The sequence below is a fragment of the Asterias amurensis genome, chromosome 1, assembly GCF_032118995.1.
Source record: "Asterias amurensis chromosome 1, ASM3211899v1".
NCBI lineage: Eukaryota > Metazoa > Echinodermata > Asteroidea > Forcipulatida > Asteriidae > Asterias > Asterias amurensis.
Genome location: NC_092648.1, coordinates 5,631,684 through 5,654,573, shown reverse-complemented (window position 1 = coordinate 5,654,573; position 22,890 = coordinate 5,631,684). Strand labels below are relative to the sequence as shown.

The following is a 22,890-nucleotide window of genomic DNA, read 5'->3' as shown; positions in this document are numbered from 1 at the left end:
TCCTGTTCTGAGAGTCCACTATTGCTTGTTGAAACTCTCAAGATATTATAAATTTACTCACTTTTTGTAATAGATTTTGTTGAGATTTGTTTAAGAGTCTCTTTGTAAACTTGGTTAAGTTGGCAAAATTTTGAAAAATTAGTGTTAGTTTCTCAGTTGTGTTGTTGAGGTTGTTGATTATTTAAGAAAGTTGTGCCTGTGTCTTGCAACCAAAAGGATTTGGTTGTTCTGTTTATATGTCTCTTTAAGCTTGTGGGTGGTTCCTATACCCTTTTATGCAAATATTTTAAGGTAATGGACCACTATTCCTAACTTCAACTCTGTCCACCCTCAACAAATGCTACTGTTTTCCCACAACCCAGTATCAACCCGTCCTCCCTTCATTAATTTCTCTGCATCAACTTTTGTTCTCTCATACATGTACCTAATGGTACATGTACCTACCCCACCTGCAACCCTAAACCCCAATGCTGCCACCCCACCCTGCGACACCTTTCCTATCCCCAAACACCACTCCCTCAGACCCTCCCACACTCAGCACTATTACCCCTAGTCCCACCCTGGATCTACCGAACCCACCCTGGACTCTCAGAATGCCCCCATCTGGACAGTCTCAGACCAGGTTTAACACGTATGTTTACTACTGTATGTTTCCCTGTGCTCAAACAGCATGTTATTACTGCATGCTGTACTAAGGAACCTGTTTTCCCTTCTTACACAGCCTCGGAAGAACAGTGTAACACTCCGAGTTCATAATAACATCACTGTAAGTTGCACGCAGCTATCGGGCTAAATAAAGAAACAAATTGGTTAGCATCCTTTACAAAGAAAATACATCCACAGGGTTCTTCAGCAGTGTCAATGGCTGTATTTCACCATAGAGCAAGGAGTTTGACACTTGATGGGTGTTCAAGTTGCAGCCTAAATAAAGTTTTATAAACCAGCTTGGAACTTGTGTATGACTTGACTGCAGTCATTGATTATACATGTAGAATTTAAAGGGGAAAATATGTAATTGACGGCTTTAAATGCATGGCATTGCACATATTTAATACAGATCAATGCTAGGGCTTAAGCCCTTTCCCATTATTCATCTCTTGTGATGTGTTTAAAATAATAAAATAAAAAAACCAAGGAAACCTTTGGACTGACATTCTTTTTACGGTTATATAGTTAGGATGCTAGCCAACTCCTTTTTTATATGTCCTCATCAAATGCTTGCAAAAAGCACAGCGTCATTCTTATTTATATAATGTACAATGTACTGAGGATTACTACATGTGCTTGAGACCTCAAATTGAAGTCTGTTGTTCACATGATTATGTGATATGGTTTCAAGATAAGCTTTATTTTACTGTTTGTAACATTCGCTTTACACTTTTTAAATATTGCATCTCACATGGTTGTGTGCTTTATGTTAATTGCCATTGGCTTGTATACTTGTTTACTAACACTGCTTTGGCACTGCATATTGTTTACTAAACGCACTTTACTAAACTTGCATACACTAATCCATGCATGCTTAATGCCTGTCTTCTGCACAACTTTGTTCTGTTTCTAAAAAAAAACAGGTTTTACAGGTATGTTTTATTTGTAATTTCACATATAATTTTTGTATTTGTGGATAAGACAAAAACTAAATTTAAGTTTTCTTCAAAGAACATCTGTGTTTTAATTTGCTAAACATTTTTTCTGAATCATGCTTTTCATCTTTACTGCGCCGATAGAAGCTGTAGTACATTTTCAGTTGTTTGTAATTTTGTAAACAAAACTGCTGAAAATGTTTCTGTCAAAAAGATTTGAGCACCTTCATCATGATGCTACTGTTAAGTGACACTTTATCGCTTTTGCAGCTACTGGTGTGTTGCGCCCTATATTGGTGCAATAGTGCTTAGAGTTAAACCAGTCTCATTCTTATAGATTGTAATCATTGAGTTTTACTTTGATGTTACTCAGATGTAGTTGCTACATCTTGGATGTAAAAAGCAAAAACTGTTGTCAAGAAATGGTACAATATTGGTACAAAATATATCTCCTTTTTTGTTGAAAACTTTTACATGAACATCCTTAAAAAGTTGTTGTCCTCCCACTGGTTGCTTTCTCCACCAACTTTAACAAGAAAACAGACTTCGCCTGAGGACACCTAAAGTTAAATATACAGCTTCATTAGTTAAGAAGACTAAGTATGCAAAATTCTGGTTTCTCCTCCATAATAAAGGAAGAATTCCGCCATTAAAATGTCAAAAATGCACAATTATTTTTACTGCAGTTTGTGAAAAGAAAAACAGGTAAAATGAGACTGGTTAAATAAATGCTGTAATTTTTGTAAGCTCACTTCTGAATTTGAAAGCACCGAAATGATGCACATGTTCTGTTGATTTAACTATGAAAACAATATTTTTTGTTAGGCTGTGATGGACGAAGGCTCCAGACTACACACATTATCCTTGAGTAGAGAGTGTCCGCCTGAGAGCAGGGATAGTCCCACAGTGAGAGGAAGAAGTCTGGATACCGCACCAGAAGTGTCGGCAATTATGATGTACAATCCAGGGTGAGTAGACTTATGCATGAGTCACCTTATCAAGCCAATAGAACCTTCAACAAGCAGCTGGTTGGGTTATTAATTTAGGCCACACTAACATCAATGGGATAATTTTTGACAGCTAGATGGCAGCAGACTTACCAGGTAAATTTCCATTGTTTTACCTGGTAATTATGCCGCCACCTAGCGTCCCAAAGTTCCCCCATTGTTTGTGTGTCAAAGCATTTACCTTCTCAAGCCATTTCAATTGATTTTTGAGAAAATATCTGTAAACAATAAACCAATGCTTCTGAAAACCTATTCCTTCAATATCTGAAATAAATATTAATGTTGCTTGGAATTTTTTACAGGCTTGAACTGGAGAGACAACACAAGATAAAAGCTGACAAAGTAGAAAGCACCAGGTAAGTTCTATAGAAATTCTTGATATCCACTGGGTAGTTACTCACATTTCCCCCTGCTTGAGCAGCTCTATGAATTGGAACCTGTTTATTTCACAATCAGCAATGAGAAACAGTTAGTAGCATCACATATCATTGATGTACGACTTATTTATCTCTCCTTAGGAAACGTCTGAAGGAGCTTGAGGACAAGGAGCGTGTGGTTGAAGCAGCTCATAAGAAGGAGGAGGAGAGAATGAAAGTAGCTTATGAGGAACAGCAGAGGATGATCCAAGAGCAGCAAGACCTCTTGGAGAAATTGCGAGAGGAGCATGAGAAAGTGAAGAAGGATACGGAGCAAGACTTGGAGGAAATGAGAGAAACGCTGAAGAGGGAGAAGGAGGAAGGTGAGGATCTAATAAATCTGTTGATTTTGGTTTTCTTTGGGAATTTGATAATGGGTATATTTTTTCAGAAACATGTAGATCACAGGTGATCAGTCAAAAAGGGGAGGGTGAAATTCATTAGGGCTGAATGCAAAATTGAACATAGCTTAACTCCTGGTTTGTTAAAGGTATTTTTTTTATTTTTATTTTTTTTGGGGGGGGGGGTAACCTTGAGCGCTTGTTTAATTCTGCATTCATAAATACCTCAGACAGTTTCGCTATTCCTATTGGTGGAGAGCGCGTCACGTGGGTGTGTATAAACCTTTGTTTATGACCTGTAAAAAGTGTTAATTCATGGGCGTGACACGCGACTTTGCACCTGTTCTATAAGACAGTTTCTTCATTCCTATTGGTCGAGAGCAACGGCTGAAACAGTTGTGCTACATTACGCGCGAGGCGCACAGCATTCCCTTATAAGGAGTTGTTTACCCGAGGGCGGCTGAGGGCTTTACCATTTTATAGCTGGAGGGGTGTTGTGTTGAAAGAAATCATTTAACAATTATAATTTTGCATTTATTTTACTTTTTGACCAAAAAGTGATGATGTTTTTGACTGAAAAGGTATTTATGAATGGGAATCAAAGTGTGTTGAATCGGTTTTCAACTAGTGGTTTAAACCCGCCGAGGCCTGGTTCTTTATAGTTTACCTCAACTTCGTCTCGGTAAAATTATCAAGAACCAGGCCTCGTTGGGATTCAACCACTAGTTGAAAACCTCAACACCACACATTGATTCCCTTATTTATAGAAAAATACTTTATAAAATCCTTGAAATTTTGTATTTTCCTCTGTTTTGGTGAAGTTACAGTTGCCTGCCTGGGTAATGGAGGAGTTGTTGGTAAAAGCAACAATAACCGCCTGAAAAAACCTGATAGTTTCAAGAAAAGTTGTTTGCAAGTAAACATGTGGAAAGAAATATTTAAAAAATTCTGTTCTCTTTTTATACAAGGTCAAAAGCAGCTGGAAGAGGAGTGTCAGTCCCTGAGAAAAGATCAAACTAGGAAAGCTTCAGTTTCAGCAGCACTCTCACCGGTCATCTGCCAAGAAACAGAGGAGACGACAGACCTGTCATTGCTAGACGTTGATCGCAAGAGATTGACCCAGATGGAGTTAGTCCAGAGACAATCGCAGAGGAAAGCTGAAGCAGTGTTAGAGCGCAGGCAAGCAGCTTTTGAGAGACAGCGTTCAGCATCCCTGAGACTCATTGAGCAAGAGGAGAGAAGGCTCCATGAGATTGAGTGCCTTCCGTCTTTCAGTGATCGATACGCGAGTGCCTCTAATGATTCACTGGATTCTTCCTTGAAGTGGGAAGATGACACCAGCAATGGGGTTAATGGCAAGGATGATGAGATTAGAGACATGATTGGCTGGGGCAGAGTGAGCCCTATCGGTGGCCGAAGTGATACTGACAGTGCCAGCAGTAAAGCTGCATCAAACTCATCAGATAAGGAAGATGGTACTTCTCGAACTATACAGACAGTGTGTCCTCCTCAAAACAAAACAGGATCACAGGAATCCCTACCTCATAGAACTACAAAATCGTCTCCAAGTAAAAATGTGAACACTCCCACTGCGCCCAATAAAACCCAAGTGAGAACATCTCAACCAAAAGCAAAACCGAACTCAAACTCTGTGTTTTCAAGACTGTATCAAAAACCAGCACCGAAATTTGATTTTTTGCATCGTAAGCAACAGCAGGCCTACCTGGATGGTCAAACTTCTGGGGAAAGAACTAAGCAAGATGTCAAAGATCCCCAGAGGAGACAAAGATCTTTAACAGATGGAGATCAAAATTTGAGTACCAGGAGAAACCAATCTAATGGCCAGCTTGCACATTCCAAACCTCAGAAGGCTGACGGCACACTGCCTTTGTCTCGCAGCCCATCAAGAGACTCCAAGTCAAAACTGAGAACTAAAAGTGTTAGTCCTAGACTTGCAGGTGACAAATTTCTTCATAATAGTAAGAATTTGAGTATAACCCCTGCCAAGAGGAAGCAAGATGTTGTGAAGAAGGAGAACGATTCTCCGTCAACTTCAAGAGCAGAAAGCAAAAGTCCTGTCAAACCACAAACTCAGAGAAAAAGAGATTCTCAATCCCCAAGTAAAAATCCACCGTCCAAAATTAAAACTGATACAAAATTAAGTGCAAAAGACCAACCAAAGACGTCAAGTGAACAGACCGGAAGACCTAGACGAACTAAAACCCCATCATCAGAAAGTGCAATAGAAAAATCAAAGAGACGAAAACCAGAAGTTGTTAAAGACCAAAAGAAGAAAGAAAAACATTCGCCAAAATCCCTTCCCAAAATAATGAAACCCATTGCTAAAGCTGTAGAGAAACTGAAATCAAAATCCACCGAAAATGCAGTGTCTTTTTTTGTTGGTGTAGGCGATGAAACTGAGAATGTACAAACAGAGCCATTTCATCAGACTAAGGACTCTAAAGAAGTGATTCCATTGGATGTTGATAGCGTTCTACAGGAGCATGAACAAGGGCCTTTGATTGAGCGGCAACCTGCCATTGGCTGCTCAGAGCCATCAGAGGACCTTGTTGCAGTTCCTCAATTAGGACAAACAATTCCTGCAGCCGTCTTAGACATTGATGTTACCTCACCGGATAGTTTCTCAAGAGAACTTGAAGAGATCTTGTCAGACTCTGACGAGTCTTACCCAGATTCCCTGGAGGAGTGCCGTCCTGATAGTCTTGAAGATGACTCCAGTCTCAAGGATGAGGAATTGCCTCAAGGGAGAAGAAAGCAAGGCTTTTTCGTGGATAAGAAAAACCTTGATGACAATCATTTGGAAACGGACACACTTCTTAAGCCAGAATTACAGCTCAACTTGCTGACTACTTGTGGAGATAATGTTGCCAAACATAACTCAGATTCAGAGATTGGGACATCAGATATCCTTGCTGAAGAAGACCCTAGCACAGTAACCCCATACATACGTTCTAGTGAAAAGGATATTGACAATTGCCGTGATGATCGGGTAGTTCCAGTGGAGTTGCATCCAGATCAGTTCACTGCCAAAGAAAAGAATCATGTCAAAGAGATTAAGTCCAGCCCAGTTGAAGACACTGCATCATCATGTGCATCCACAGAATTAACAGTTTGTGACTCTGGTGTGTCAACAGATGACAACAGTGTGTCTTCAGACCACCTTCTGAATGGGAGCATCGTTGATACCAGGCCAACTGTATTGACACCCGACCTGGATAAAAGCTTTGATGTGTGGTTGCAGCAGGAAATGAAAGACGATGACAGCCAAACACCTGTGGAATTCATTGTTAACAACAAGACAAACTCTGGGAAGGAAAGAACAAGATCCTGCCAAACAACTCCAGTAAAAATGGGATTGGATGGGGTGACTTCACTTGAGTCACCACTATCGGAACATGTGACTACAACACCCAGTCCAAGTGAAAACAACATCAGAGAACAACAGCAGAAGGAATATGCTGTTATTTCTGCTGGTAGTGATTCCAACATTCAGACAGATGTTGAAATGCCTGAGACTTTGCATCCGTTGAACATAGAGCAATCTGATGTTGATGCGAAAACTTTAAAAACGGATCCCCTACCTGATTTGGAAATGGAATATGCACCTAGAACCATACCCTTAACAGAACACAAATCCCAAACTGCAAAGAAAGACATTGAATCAAAACAAGATAACAACAATAGCACGGCTCTCAAATTTCCAGAAGAATCTGTTGCTGATGAACTGAATGCAGAAAAGTTATTCCCTGCATTAGTTAAAAGCAGTGGGTTAAATGTATCAAACTGCTTGTCAAATCCTGCTGTGACCATGGAAGAAGCTCAGCCCAAAGACATTGCACCTTGTGATCAGACGGCTTTTATTGCAAAAGATGCACCCTCGGTTCGCTCTACAGTTTGGCAGAAAACAAAGAGGGCCCCCAGGAAACCAGATGTATTAAAGGAGCATTCACCTTCAGCTAAAAAATCTGGCAAGAAACCTAAAAAACGAAGAACACCTGTTAAGTTGAAAAAGGATAAAAGACCACAACATTTCAGCAAAGCTCCTTCAGGAGGAGATTTTGAGAATGCTATTTCTATTTATCCTTTAAGAGAATCTCATGATGAAGTTGTCGAATCAAGAGGCCAGACCAGCCCTTTCTCAAGTTCTCTTTCAAGTTCAAGTGCAACAGGTGACTTTTCCTGTTCAGAATCTTTACATTCCAGAAGCCCTGATGATGAGGTTGCCCTGATCAGCGACGGAGTAAGTGATCCTCCAGATCTGTCGGATAAACCTGCTACGCCAACAGACTTAATCCTTAAGCCTTTACCAAGCCCCAAGGAACTGGTAGAGTCAGTCTTCTGGGGCTCTTTAAGTAACACAAGCGATTCCAATGAAGATGATAATGAAGGGATATTCATTAATGGTGGCGAAAGTCTCATTGAGCCACTCGAGATCCTGGAGAATGAATTTGGCCAGAGTTCAGAGTTGAGTCTTTTTGAAGACGATGAAGAAGCAGGTGATGAACATATGGCAGAGTCAGGTAACCTTACATTCAAAGAGGTATCAGATGACCAACTTGATGCAACTCTCCAGATGAATCAGACAGCAACTATGCAGAACTCGGCAGAGCTACTTGGAATAATGCCCAAGGACAGCTTTGAGGGCAAGAGTAAAGAAAGTAGCTCGCCCATTCAGATGGTTGAATCAAACGCTCCCATCTCACCCGTGGAACTTGTTCCTAAGAGAGACTACATAGCAGAGGATGTGAATCACCTCATTAAACAAAATGAAAGCAAAGAAGATGATAGTGGTCTGGTGTTCGCATCTGACTCGAATGAAGTCGACAAGAAAGGCAGTAAGATGCCTTCATTAGCCTGCAATTCTAAGAAAGCAAACGAGATAGAAAGCGAGCCAGAACTTCATCCTCATACTCTCTCATCTACTGTTGAGGACGGTAAACCATGTACAAGTCAACACAAAGCAGAAATTATCAACAAAGGTCTCATTTCTACAGTTCCACTTGAAGAAGCCTCACTGGAAGCAGTCACCCTGCCATTGACAAGTATGCAGACTCATCTACCTGAGGGAAGAGGAGAGAAGCAAGTAGATAGGACAAGCTCTTCAATAAACTCAGACTGTAGCCACTTATCACAAGAGGCTGTACTTCAAATAACGAGCCCACCGACATGTCATTCTGATGTACCGTTAGATGGCAGTTTGTTTATGAAAGGCATTAAGAAGAACGAATCGCCAGTTTCTTATAATGCGACAACATTGCAAAGTCCAGATGATAGCATTGACAGTTCACTGCATGCACGGACATTGTTGACTACACCTAATGGGACTGATAACTCTATACCCAACAAGCATAGTCAGTTGCCCTTTAAAATCATAAAAGATTCCGAAGTATCCAATCCAGAAAAGCTAAATCTCAAGGATGCACAAGTTGTTTCTGATGATCTTGAAATAACAGCTGAGAAACCTGAACCTAATCAGGCAGATGCTCCTGAATTTTTACCTGGCCCAAGTGACGAGTTGGCTGAGTCAAAATTCCTGAGAAATGATGTACAGCCAGAGATGTTTTCAGACCATTCCTTGGGTTTTCCAATCGTCATCATGGGTATTCCAGTTCCTGAAACAAGTTTAAGCGGTGAAAATGTATTTAATGCAGTGGCTCCTGGTGTATCTATTAAAACCAACACATTAGAACCAAGAGAAGATATGGTACCAGATGGTGCCATAGTGGAATCAAAATCAGATGAATCCCAGAATGTAGTCTTGAAACGAGGACAATTTGCAACTGAAGTGAATACCCCACTAATGCAAGAAGAGTTACTCAAGCTCCGCGTTCTGCTAAACGCTTTCATCGTCAAACCATCGGCATTAGAAATAGAGGACTTGTACCAAAAGTCAGAATTAGAAAAGAACGATCCACCTTCAAAGAAAAACAGTCCAAGGTTTTGCGAAACTCTCAGAGACAGATCTCTGAATAGTGACAGCCCAGATAGTAGCACCGAGGAACTGACGATTATTGAACAGCTTAGATGTTTGTCAGAGAAGCTTGGCTCTTCACTTCCTGGACAAGATACACCTTCGATCATTGAGAGAGCACGTTCGCTCTCAAACCACTTGGAGAAAGCCCACTCGAGTGTTTATTCGCCGTCATTATTAGAAGAGCTTAAAGAACTCTCCAGTCAGCTAGATGCAGCGCATTTTCTAACAATTGAACAGTTTGATGAGCGGGTGCTTTCTTTGGATCAAATAAATCAAGGAAGTGATGAGGATACGGGATCTTTTCAGAGTGCCCAGGATTTGACGCTGTACCAGACTGCATTGGAGATCAGGCAGGAATGCATCCAACCAACTCCTCTCAGTAGTCTGTTGATACCTTCTGCTGCTACCAGGCAGAGCACACCGTTCAGAGTTGACGTTGATCTCCTAGAGCAAAGCCACACCAAGGTTATGAGCCCATTGGTGAGCCCTTTGTTATTCAAGAGCATTGGTGACCAACCAGATGAGCTTGATGCAGTGTTTCATGAAAAGTTACACTCTGGAAAATCAACCCCTGATCTTGATGAGGTTGAGCGCGAATCTGATGACCAGAAATCACCTGTCGATGATGCCATGGATACAGCCGAGCGTGTGATGTCGGAGATGACATCATTCAAAATGCAACTAGACATGCTCAGTGGTAGTGACGCAGCTGATGATGACGATGATGATGATGATATCGATTATGATTATTATATCGATAATGAGAGCTCTAGTGATGATAGTGATGAGGGGCCAGATGACACCTATAAAAACCATGAGAACAAGAATGACACCTCTCCAAAGAACAGGCAAAGTCTAAGTTCCCGCAGCTCCATGGAATGTATGCTGCCTACCATTTCTGAGGAGTGTTTGTCAGATGTTGATGAACCTGAAGTGAAGGTTACCATAAAAAGCCCACCGGAAAAAACAAAGCTGGATATGTTTCTTGAGACAAATCAACCTTTTGATGAGAAAGCAGACCTCGATCAGGCAGTGGAATCTCTCCATACAAACAGCATCATTTCATGTACTGCGGATGTAAACTCAGACAATGAACTTTCTGATGAGCCACCTGTGAGCTTGGCAAAGCTCAGGACAGCCACTGTTCAGAATTTACCTGAAGAGGAGCAGAGATGGGTTGAATCGCTGCATACCTCTCCCCAAGAAGTCCACTTAGCGCAGAGCCAGCACCTGCAGACAGATTCTGCATCTGTAGCTGAACCATTGCAGTCACTGACTGGCAAAGAGTACACTGCCACAAAGGCTAAGTTAAACATGCTTGTCCGCATCTTTGGTGGCAACTGGGAATCATTCGGTGAGACATCATCAGAAGGATCAGGGCCGTCTTCTCCTGTCAACTCAGAGCCCCTCCTACTCATGCCTCCTAAGGATCAGATACAAGATGCTCATGATGAGGTCGATTTTGGCTCCGAAAGTGGCAAACTCGTGGAGTATTACAGTGAGGAAGAATCATCAGGGATCATTACATATGATGAGTCGACACAAACAGATCTCCTAACTGAAGAGGACATTGTTAGTCTTGTGGAAATTTCAGCAATTTCATCCGGTACTGACTCCCATGGTGCTCTTCCAACTTCACTCACTGGAGGATCTATGGCGAACACAGTTACTCAGACAGCTTTGACTTATAAAAATAGTTCATTGAAGAGATCAGATTGTACTTCTGAAGCTGTCACGCTGCCTAAAGGTCAACTGTCTTCTGATGAGGATGATGATAACCAAAAAGCAAAGTTTTCCCCGTCTTCTAGTTATCAACCCAAGCTGCCTGAAAGCCAACTTGTCTTTCCACAACTCTTATCAAGCATTACACTTGACAACGATTTCCTACGAACAAAACTGTCTCTGGAAAATCTTCCTGAGATCTTTGAGGACCATACTGACAGAGTAACTGAAGAGAGAAGCAAAGTGAATAGAACGGCATTCATTCTAAACCAAGAAGTTGTAAATTTCCCTTCAAACTCCGGTCATATCGCGTTGATACCAGCGGTAGATGGACTAGGGGTTGATGATGTTGTAGTTCAAAGCAGTCCTGCCTCTACTCAGAGAAATGTTGAACAGGATCATTTTTCTGAGAGTCACTTCGCTGATCCAGATATATCTGAAGTGGCTTTACTGCTACCAGTCATTGAAATTGTCCAGAAAACAGCAAAAGTTCTTTCAGATGAGCCAATTAATTTGTCTATTTTGGAAAAGACTAATGAGGTACAGCCCCACATTAATAATGAGAACGAAAATGAAGAAAGGGAAGAAAGTGAAACAATTGTGCCTCTAGCTCATTTGATTGAACCATGTGATGGAGCCGATAGACTGTCAACTTCAACGGAAGGAGAACTGTTGGTTATTCAAAATGGAGACACTGTTAAATCATTTGTTGATAGTGTTGCTTGTCCAGATCAGACCAGTCTGCCGAGTGATATTCCTGAAATCCGTTTCCTTGAACCTCATGAAGATCACTTGACAAAAACAGCTGCAGTACACAATGATAAACCAATCACCTGGCCAGCATTGAAAGAAAATCTCTCCAGCAACCCTTCCAGGACAAGCTCCTTGTTTCAGCCAATAAGAGAGGAGAGTAATTCTGCAAGTTCCAATCCGAATCCATCAGCAGAGAAGTCGCTCGATCATGATGAATCAGCCAAGGCCCCTGAACATGGACAGACACTCCAGGTTCTAGGTGAACACACTGCTGGTGATACCAGCTTGAGTGATTTGAAGCAGTTATCCACGGTGATGGGCCTCTCCCCTCAGAGGTCTTACAGCACAGACGAGGAACTCATACAGATCTTCTCAAAAGGGGTGGCGCATTTCAGAAGTCTCAAACAAGATGCAGTCAAGCCGAGACTGGTTACTGCATCCACCAACACATCTCCAGTGGAAGCCATTGTAGACCAGCAGGCTTGTAAAGTTGACGCAGCAGTAATGACTGATGTTGCCAGTGAAAAAGCCCATGCGTACACAAGTATGTCACCAAACATAGAACAAGAACCACATGTGAATGAAGTAGATACTGTTCGAGAATGTATCACACCATTAGCTCAATTGACTGCCTCTCAGATGCTAACTAAAATTGTTGAAAACACTCTAAAACAATCAAAAGCACAGCAGATGAGCATTGTCACTTTTATGGAAAAGGATGAACCCACCATTCACCAACAAAAGCATACACAGACAAACAACTACACAGGCGATACCGTTGTTGCTGACAGCAGTATTGGTGACAAAACTGATCCTGCTGTCAATCGACAAATAGCCATACAGCCAAAACTGCATCCAGAAGAAGCAGTTGTATCTGTTTGCATAACAGATAACAAAGGATACCAAGCAGACTTGACTGAAGTACATGACTACTCAAACAAACAATCCCAGAAAGCAGAGACACTTCCTGCCTCTAGAGGAATCCAAAGGTTAGGGAAAAGTGACGTAAATGCAACTCCATCGCAACCGGAATCACAATTAAAGAATCCTACAGTCATATCTCATCCTGACTCCACAAATAAACCACAGGAGAATGAGTCAAGTCTTGAATTTGATGATGAGGAGAAGATGTTGCTGGAAGAGTTGAGGAGGAGAACACTCAAGTCTCAGCAGGCAGCTAAGAGGGCAATGGACTGCGCTCTTAGGCTTCGTCAAAGAAACCAGAGTGAAAAGTCTGACGGTTTAGGACATTCTCCCAAGGAGCTCAGTGTTACCCCTCAGTTCAATGAGAATCGTCTCACTATTACCCAAGGTGAGGATGCTAGTCAAGCTGACCCTGTTAAGACGGGTAGTGCCTCTTCTGATGTTGAAAATGACAGAAATGCCTTCCCAGAGACTCTGCAGTTTGTCAATGAGTTGGTGAATAAGGAATGCACATGTAATTCGGAATCTCAGGAATTTGCAAGTAAAGTGTCACAGCTTGTGCAAGACACTAAAGACAATCAAGAATCACCATCCAGAAGAAAGACCTCTTATGTTAACATTATCTTACAACAGCCATCTCCTATTCCAAATTTTGATGAGACCTCATCGTATGACACTATAGAGTCACCCAGGCTCTCCCCATCATCTCAAACTGTTAAAGAGGAAGTTGATGACATGAAATCATCAGATCAAAGCCCCCTTTCGGAATCATTTGTGCCCTCAGTTTTTGAAAGCATCCAGAGAGAGGCAATTTGCTGTGCAGATTCAGACCCGATAGCTTTTAGGTTTGCAAAGCTGCAAGATGAATCCCCTTCAAAAGTAAAAATCAATAATTTCAAAGCACAGCAAGACCTTGCCCAACAGGAGAATGATAAGCTTCAGGGTCAGTTGGCATCAATGTCTGTTTTGGTTGGCCAACCATCAAAAGCTGTTACATGTCCTGAGAACTCAATGAGAACTGATTGGCAAGCATTTGAGAAACCCAGCCCTAGTGTACGTACAGTTCATGAGATTTTATCCCCAACTGAGCTTGTACTGAAGGAGAAAAAGCATCTTGGTCCAATCTCAGACGGAATCAAAAACACGCTGTCAAAAATGGAAGAGGAAAGTGAATCCGAGATTAATATGACTGAAGAAACTGAGAAAATTGAAGAAACCAACAGTGGGGAAAACACAGACAAGGAAGCCAGACAAGGAGAGCATGATAATGTGAAACGTGAGAGGCCTTTATTTCCAACCTTCTCTGACATCAGCTTCGATTTGGAGAACAGTGACGATGAAGACTTGCAAGCTCTCAAGAAAACCAATGAGAACATTGACCGTATCATTGCTGAAACATCAAGCATCGAGTCAGACTTTGAAGATGACACAGAACCTGAATTAGCAGCACTCGTTGATGATGAGATCGATAGTTTCATTCTTCCAGGATCCTCAGCAGATGAAGTGCCCTCTACTGGATCCATTTCGAAAGAACCCCCAAAAGCAATCTCAGCACCTGCATCTTGTATACCTGCTGCAGTAGAAGTTGATGATCAAGTAGAGGAAGAAGAAGACATGGATGAACCAAATGAGCAAATGTCTTGCTTTTGCTTAAGGGGTATACTCATCTCACCAGACAAGCTGGAGGGGCTTCTCGCAGACTCTGAGTCTGGGAGCAGCAGCACAAGATCATCTCCGAAACAAACAGAGGATTCTCAAAAAGAACTTGAAGAGTCGGATATGAAATCTAATGGAATGATTCCTGTTGATGATGAAGGATTGGAGGTAGTAGGAGAGAAGGTGTCCATCAATAAACATCCCGAGTTTATGCTGAGCTCTCTACAAAAGAATACCTCTAAGCAGCAAGTTCAATCGACTGATACATACCCTAACTCAGAAAGCTCCTTGACCGGTCCTATACAGCCAGATAATTCAAATCAATGTCGACCATACGAGAAGTTCCATTATGAACCGCCAACAGCTAAACAAGGTATTTTCCTGCCAGATTCTAAAGTCAGTTTTGAGCCAGTCACAGAGGTACAAGACCCATTCCTTCCTGACAGTATGGAGAATGACATCTTGTCAAAGCCACAACATTATACTTGGCCTTTGAGTTTTGGGAACAAGCCATTAGAAGCTGATTTATCTGAAAAGCCAGAAGAGAGTTTGGCAAGATTGAAGAGTCTGGGGAATGGTATACCAGGTGGATGGGAACAATCCATTGATGTTCAAGCCTACCCAATAATTAATTATGAAGAGGTCATCAAAGAGCAAAAGCTTGTAGACGAAGACATCGTTGATGCCAGCAAAGAAGGTGCCGATATGCTTAATCAGAGTTTAACCCAAAGCAGTGGTATATTTAGTGCAAGCCCAAGAGAGAACCAAGAATTCTCCTTCATTGGGGACAGAGGGAATGTGGCAGAGAATGATGATGCTGTAGGCCCTGAAACTGATGAGGCAGACCTGAGCAGGATTCACCAAGAGTACAGGAATATCTTGGAAGACAGTCCTGAGTCAGAGACGCAGACCACACCCACAAATGTCTTCACTCAGACTGATGAAGAGACTGCATCACCAAGCAGTACCATCAATGATGACAATGGAGAGAGGGATGACTCACCTGAGGAAGCTCAGAGACTTGGAGCATCTTGGCCTCTTAGAGAATCCATTCAAGGAATAAACACTAGAGTAGGAGACAGGAGAGACATAGCAGTGGAACTGATGGAGGCCAGTCTGATGCACGGCATGGGAGAAACGGATGCTTTCTTGAAGTTTCTGGACGGTGACTTGCCGATAGAGCAGTGGAAGTCTCCTGAAACAACAATGAGGCATCGTCGAAGTAGAAGTCATGGTGAGCCACTGTTGAATGACCTGGATGCTAGTCGGCATGAACCAAGCCCAAGTAAACACAAGCCTCGAAAGGTTACAAATATTACTCCTTCACCATCTGTTAAGGAATCTGAATCGACTCTCCCAACCCTTCCAGTGAGATCTTCTCCTCCAGAGATACCCGGCTCAACAACCCCATCACCAACATGTCGACCCAGTGAGCGGCGAAAGTTTCTCCAACATTTACGAGGCACCATCATATCGGCTACCTCCACTCAGAGGCCAGAGAGAGCCAAGATCGATGCACTGCTGCAGGATTCCTGGCTGGGGACAGATTCAACAAGACTAGTCACGCCAGGATCCAAAGAGAAGGAACAATTACCCAAGGACACCACTAAACCGAAGACAGATGATATTGAAGCACTTCTTGAAGAGTCGAGACTCATGAGGGAGAAGTCTAGAGCGGAGATTGCAAAAGCAGAGCAAAATTTAAGTTATCAAAGACCACGCTCAAGGTTTGACCCGAAGGAGGGTAGACACATCCCCAGTGCTCCTCAAAGAGCGTCTACATCTCCCAGAGATACTTCATCACCAGCAGGTTGTGCCAACCCACTTGGAGATCCGGGAATGAGCCTGGGTGCCAGACCCAAACCGGTGGATGCTCTTTTGAAAGACAGGCAGAGACTGAGAGGAGTTGGAGGGAAGGAATATACTAATGGTCATCATGGAAACCCAGAAGACACGAGCAGATATGGAAGACCGCACAGTGCCCATGGCTCCCTGGATATGTACAACTGCACGGTAAGTGTTAACAATGGTTTCTGGGTTGAACCTTATACCTTGTTGGTGAACCTTCTTTTGAGCCAAGTGTTTCCAGATCTGGGGGTTAAAAGTAGTCCTTAGTTAGGAAGTTTTGTGAAGTCCCCTAGAGGTTAATCAATTTAGACTGAGTGGTCAGTTGGTGGTCAGTGGAAACATTTAGTTAATGGTGTAAAACTGTTTTATTATACAAAATATAGCATTTTGTGTGTTGACAATTATTACTTGGGTTGCTGGTGCATATGTTAAGTGCTCACCTCTCACCAATGTGGCCCTGGCTTGATTCCAAGTTAAGGCAATATGTGAGAAGAGTTACTTCTCTTTGCCAGGAGGGATTTCCATGGGCCCTCCAGTTTTCCTACTTGTGTAAAAATAACACACTTTTTTAAAATTTTTTAAAGGGCACTTTCATTTGCAAGTGTTAAAGCCTATGGGAAAGTTTTAAAGGAGCAACATGGCAAAGACAAGTGACAACATCAGCCATGGCCTTTGTGTAATGGGAGACTTGCGGACAGTCCTTTTGAACAGTTCCCACCAGTAGTGCTCAAACTAGGCATGTGCATGTAATGTACGCTGCAGCTGTGTACGGAAAAAAAGGATTGTTATGTCTGCTGCCGCAAGTGTCTCTAAAGTCTCTCATTCAAGGCTTGGTATGGTTAACTGGCCTTTTAAAGTAGATGCACATAAACCAGATTTCTTTTCTTTTGACAGGATGCTATTGAAAGAGAAATCCAGTGCCTTCGTGCAGCTTCAGCTGCCATGAGCTCAAACCCCTTGACCACCTCCTCCCCAGACCTCCCTACATGGAGAGGAAGTAGATCACTCCCCCACACACCATGCTACACTCCCCCTCCCGTACAACCTCCTACACACCCATCCCCACCCCAGCCTCAGAGATATCTGCCATCTTATGATCGAGCTTCACCATCATATCACTCGACACCACCAAGAAGGGACCAGTCGTTTCATACAGATAGCCCAAAGCAGAGTCAAGGCACTACATCTTCATATGGAAGGTATTGTTTGTTGTAGGGATTCATTTGGGTCAGATACTGTTGGTGTAATATTCAAATAAAGCCACATTTTTTATAAAGACCAAATTAGACACAATTTTGCACTTTTTTGACATCAGATTGCACTTTTGGTTTGCTCTCTTCTCACCTGCTATCATTTTGTGTTACTTCTCCTGAATGTCATCTTCTTCCTTTCCTCATCAGACTACCGCATCCTCACACTCTCATCATCCCAGTCATTGCATTACACCCACCTTCCCCTGAGGAGCTAGACCCAACTTCTATCCCTGTCATCGCTCGTGCCAACAAGGTTCTCCAGGCCAGCTACCGCAGCCATGATGACCCATCATCCACCGAGGTTCCAGACCGATCGACTCAAGGAAGGGTAGACTCTCCTAGTGCCGCCAGGAGCAAAGATGCCTCGCCTAGACGATCTGGACGAAGCAGTCGACGAGGAAGTGGGGAAAGGAGGACCCCTGAGTTGCCCCCGATTATTGAAACCCCTCTTGGTGAGTTTGCAATGCTTCTAGCTTTAATCATTGATATCGCTTCATTAGCCTTTTTGATATATAGTGGACACTATAGGAGTGCTCTGTTTAATTTGGACAGATTTACCCTAATAGTGCTGTAGTATTGTGTCCGCCATTCTTCAAATTGGCTTATTCTGACCTGTGGTCTTTGGTAACTTGGGCTTCAAACTTTCTCAACTTCATGTGCAAAAAGCTAATGCAACGGCACTTTTTGAAAAGAATGTGTTTCTGCAAAACAAACGGCATCCATTATGGTTCCTTCTGAAGGTTTGAAAGTATGAAGACTTTAAACCCCTCACTCATTCTATGTTTAAATCAAACTTAATGACTCCTTCGGACTAAAAGAGCATGGCCTCTCAAACTCCCACACACAGCCAAGTATCGTCATTCACTCATTTTGACCCCTTGCACTGATATCACTTGAAGCTACTGCACTCGGTGTACCATTTTGGGAGTCAAAATACATGTGAAGATATGGCACTTTTCTCTTTTACAAATTATGTTTGCATAGTTTAAATGAACAATGTAACGAAATGGAAGCTGACTCCCAAACTGGCTAGTTTACTATTTTAGTCATTTTTGTTGATATACTTTGTTCTCGCTGTCTTGTCCCCCCATGGATACAGTCACATTGGACACTCTGTATCACCTAGTGGCTGATCAGGCCATGGAGTATGTAATCCGAGAGGTAACTACCACCACTCCATTTATGACTGCCAGGAATCCAACCCATGCCTGACTAATCTTAAAACTGAAACCCTTGTTAGTGGTGAAGCATGTTGCTTGGTTATTACTCCCCCCCCCCAAATAAACAAGGGAGAATGTTACTTAGTTACTCCCGTCGTTGTTTTACCCCCTCCCTCCAGTCCTTCCAATCCTCTTTTCGGTTGTAATAATAACAATAATATAATAATAACTAGTAAATATACAGCGCTTTATCTACTAAATAATAATAATAATAATATTAAGAGACATTTATATAACGCTCTTACCTGAGGTACCATAGCGCTTTACAAGCCGTCTCAAATCTCTTATAATTTACCGCCAACATACAATGTACATGTAGGGCTATATCTCAGTTGGTAGAGCACTGGCACGTTAATCCGGACGTCATTTGTTTCGAGTCCCACTCTAATAAATTTTCCTTGTTCATCAGCCCCAAGTCATTATTTATTCCCAGACACCTTGTAAGGGTTTACAAGGGACTGTTTCCATTACTCAGCAGCCACTGCATGCAAGAAACACCTCAGGCAAACACGTTTTTGTTATACTGGGTTCCTTTATGTGCATTACACGTACCATTCCTAAAAAGACACTGACATAATGCATCTTGAAATGTAATATGAATTGTTATGTGTAACAAAATTAATAAATGTAGTTCTGGTGATGGAAAATCTTAGAGCAGGTACAAATTGTTTTCATTATCTGTGGTATTTCTTCTGGTATGACTTTTGTAAACTGCCACATCCTTATAATCCTTAAAACATTAATTTACATGATGACTTTTTTGAAGACTCAAAAGGATTCTTAAGGAAGCATGAGGTTGCAATTGTTTTTCTTCAGGTAACAGTTACAAATTTTCCAACCAGTTGGAAAAAGTGCCCACCCCATTCTCTGTACGCATACATGTAGTACAACATGTACAATTGGTAAAATCTGCAACGATTTGTAGTTAATGTTTTGGAGTAGTATAATTTGGTTTGTCAGTTGTTTGACAGTGTTTATTATGGTATGATGCATGATGAAGTTTGAAGAGTTGAAGTCATTGCCGGCATCGCTGATGTCAAACAATGGAATATTGCATTAGCGCACATGCGCAACGCTTTGACTCTCATCCTTTAACCTCGGTGAGGGCACTGTTTGAGCCTGCCATGCCATATGCAAGGGATGTATCTATTGAGTTGAACATACTAGCAGCCTCTACCTTATCCCCAGTCTTGGTGCCTCTCCACCCCATGGCATGTGTTTTCCCCCCTCTGCATGATAGGTATGTTGAAGCTGATGGCGTTGCTTGCATATGTTCATATAATACTGTTGAATCTTATCAGGGCCCAACACCATGGGGCTGCTTGCCATGGGTGCCCAACAGGGCCCATTGCAGTTTCGTCTAGTTGTTAAGCAGAAAATGGTGCTCAGCAAATGTTTCTGCTAAGCAAACATTTAGCATGGAACCAGTCCCAAACAATAATATACTCTGTGTTCTGGCTGGTCACCTGTTTTAGCTAAGCAAGGTTTTTCTGTGCTAAGCAATTTGTTGTGCTGAATGGGTTTATGATATTAGGCCCCAGGCCCAATCAGGGCCCAATTTCATAATGTTGTAGTTTCTTTGCTAAGCAAGATAACCTATTTCTGCTGAACAAGATTTTTCTGTGCTTAATGTCTTTATGAAACTAAGCCCGGATTACAATTCTCTGCTATAGAGTTACCCATCTACTTAGTGTTTGATACCTTTGCTAGCTGTGAGTGAAGAAACAAACTGCAAGTGACTCATGAGTGCATGCCACAATTCCCTCGCTAGACAGCATCATGCTTTTCCAAATCAATCCAAATCTCAATTGGACAGATTTACTAATTGTAGGAAATTGTTTCTTTCAATTTTTCAGATGACTTTGACTGGTAGAATAAATCTTAGCAAAAACAAGCAGCCTAATGAGTTTAATGGATGGAGGTAAGTTTTTCAAAGTACGGTTCTGTGTACATGCAATAAAGAACATGCGTTGAACATTTCAGAAAGACTCTTTTTGGCATTGGATTACTGGTTTATTTCAAATAGAGTGAACTTGAGTAACTGTGATGCCTTTTACTTGTGATAGATATGGAAACAAAATGGAAGTTCATTCTGATTTTTACTGTTTTACTTCTTCATCATTTTCAGGTATCAAGGGAAAGAGAAAAACATTCTTTTGTGGCAAAAAACCAATAGATGTTGCCCCTATAACAGGTAAGATCTGCATTTCATCAGGATAACTATGGAAATTACGTCTCGGGGCCATGCCACGCGCGGCACTTTACAGACAACCATTTTGGGGGTAATTGTGTGGGAGGTCGCTAAAACTCCGGGAAATTTCAAGGAGGGAATTTTCTTGCCAGTCAATGTAGATATTGATTAAACAATATTTTGATGACAATAATTTGGTTTGACCCTACACTGTATAAAGTGTTGTCCAGAGGCATTCTACTCGGTTGGGACTCAAACCCATGACCCCTATATCTTGACCACTACACCACTAAGCCAGTCCGTTGACGAGAGGCCAGTTTGATTAAACCTTAACTATTTGCTTCAAATCTTCTCTTGATTGCAGTTTTTTAGGTCTTAGTCTAATTAAAGCACCTGCTAGTTCCGTCTTCAATCTTCTCTCAACTACGTCTGATTACAGCTGTCTACATAAAGCTATCAAAGTAAGTTCACCTTTCTGGTTTCCTATAGAGAATGAAACCCAGAGAGTGGCTAGTACTTCATTTACCTGGTTTTACCTTGTAGAGGAGTTTTCTTTTTAAGAACACAAACTTTACTTTGAAGTTGTTGCTTCTATAGAACTTGTGTTTTAAGAAACAGAGAGTATTCTTTACAGTGTACCTTTCAGACATGCCCTCCATTGTGGTTTCCAACCTCCGTGGCCCTTTTGGAAAATGTATGCTTTCCTTATGGGGCTTCAACCAGGTGAACAGAGCCCAAGCTAAGGCCTGAGCCCAAACTAACATTATGTGTCTATTGTGGTGTAATAAAATAAAATAAAATAATTTTTGGTTTATAACTTGATTATATGTTTAGAACTTGATTAGATTTTATAAGCACTATTTTCAGTGTATTTTACTTGGAGTTTTTATAGTTAATGATATTAGTTTCCTTTTAGTTGGTAATATTTGTTGCTGTTTTTCTTCCTGGTTTTTATTGCTACAATTTTGTTAATGCTCTGCTGCTACAGGTTTGTTGTTTAATTTAAATTGTACCTTTTGTTTTGTGCTTTTCACATAAGGCACTCTATAAACTGCACTTTTATTGTTCTTATCAATTTCCCATCTGCCGTACCTTGATCCTGTTAGAACAACTGTCAATGCCTGATTATTAACGATTGAAAATCTTTTGTAATATTGGTTTTCCTTCATTTCTAGAATGTCAAGTTACTACACAGGATTAACAGCACACTGAAGGTTGTACACCTAACATGTGATATGGATCATTGTTCACTGCATAAACAGAGAGACTTCTGCTGCGTCATCAAACACACCCAACAGGTAAAATTGCTTAAAGATCAGCTTAGCATACTAAATCAATCTTAGAAAACTTTTTCTCCCTGGCCTTTCATCTCTGTGGACCCGGTTCGAATCCCTCTTGGGAACGGATCTTGCATGTGGATTGGGTTTTCAGTCTTATTATTATTGTGAGGATTTTCCTTATTTTAAAGGCAGTGGACAATATTGGTAATTACTCAAAATAATTATTAGCATAAAACCTTTCTTGGTAACAAGTCATGGGGAGAGGTTGATAGTATAAAACATTGTGAAAAACGGCTCCCTCTGAAGTAATGTAGTTTTCGAGAAAGAAGTAGTTTTCCACGAATTTGATTTCGAGACCTCAGATTTAGAATTTGAGGTCTCGAAATCAAGCATCTGATGTTCTATATACACCCTACAAACGTGATACCATAAACAAGTTTGTACCATATTTTGTAGACTGCTGTTTGTATGTTAGTTTGACCAGTTTCTAGGTCATCTATCTGCAAAGTTGTATAATGACATTGATTATCATTGTGTTCTTGTTTCTTCAGCATGGTAAATGGTTCATCGTGGTTTCATCAGTACAGCATCCTATGTGTCCTTCAGGTCAATCTGCAGTTAGAGGACAGGTACGTATCAACCATTGTGGGTGTAGTTCATTTACAGGTTGCACATGAGTAAACTTTTTCCATTTTCTTTAT

The 22,890-nt window shown here is 41.5% G+C and overlaps 2 protein-coding genes across 8 annotated transcripts in view; one reads left to right on the top strand and one right to left on the bottom strand.

Annotated features, from left to right (window-relative positions):
• LOC139943900 (transmembrane protein 229B-like) overlaps positions 1 to 22,890 on the bottom strand; it is a 334,157-nt gene that overhangs the window by 296,946 nt on the left and 14,321 nt on the right. The window lies entirely within an intron of this gene.
• Positions 1 to 22,890, top strand: part of LOC139943771 (uncharacterized) — an 85,013-nt gene that overhangs the window by 53,242 nt on the left and 8,881 nt on the right. For 3 of the 7 annotated variants that reach the window (XM_071940585.1, XM_071940576.1, XM_071940566.1), the window contains 13 exons: positions 722 to 766; positions 2,409 to 2,551; positions 2,893 to 2,946; positions 3,109 to 3,329; positions 4,316 to 16,410; positions 17,140 to 17,444; positions 17,646 to 17,950; positions 18,598 to 18,659; positions 20,575 to 20,639; positions 20,847 to 20,912; positions 21,274 to 21,370; positions 22,085 to 22,207; positions 22,741 to 22,818. In XM_071940585.1, the coding sequence (XP_071796686.1) occupies positions 722 to 766; positions 2,409 to 2,551; positions 2,893 to 2,946; positions 3,109 to 3,329; positions 4,316 to 16,410; positions 17,140 to 17,444; positions 17,646 to 17,950; positions 18,598 to 18,659; positions 20,575 to 20,639; positions 20,847 to 20,912; positions 21,274 to 21,370; positions 22,085 to 22,207; positions 22,741 to 22,818 (13,659 nt within the window). Of the gene's footprint in view, positions 1 to 721; positions 767 to 2,408; positions 2,552 to 2,892; positions 2,947 to 3,108; positions 3,330 to 4,315; positions 16,411 to 17,139; positions 17,445 to 17,645; positions 17,951 to 18,597; positions 18,660 to 20,574; positions 20,640 to 20,846; positions 20,913 to 21,273; positions 21,371 to 22,084; positions 22,208 to 22,740; positions 22,819 to 22,890 lie in introns of those variants that run through there. The other 4 variants (XM_071940602.1, XM_071940594.1, XR_011786886.1 and 1 more) reach the window with 3 other exon arrangements.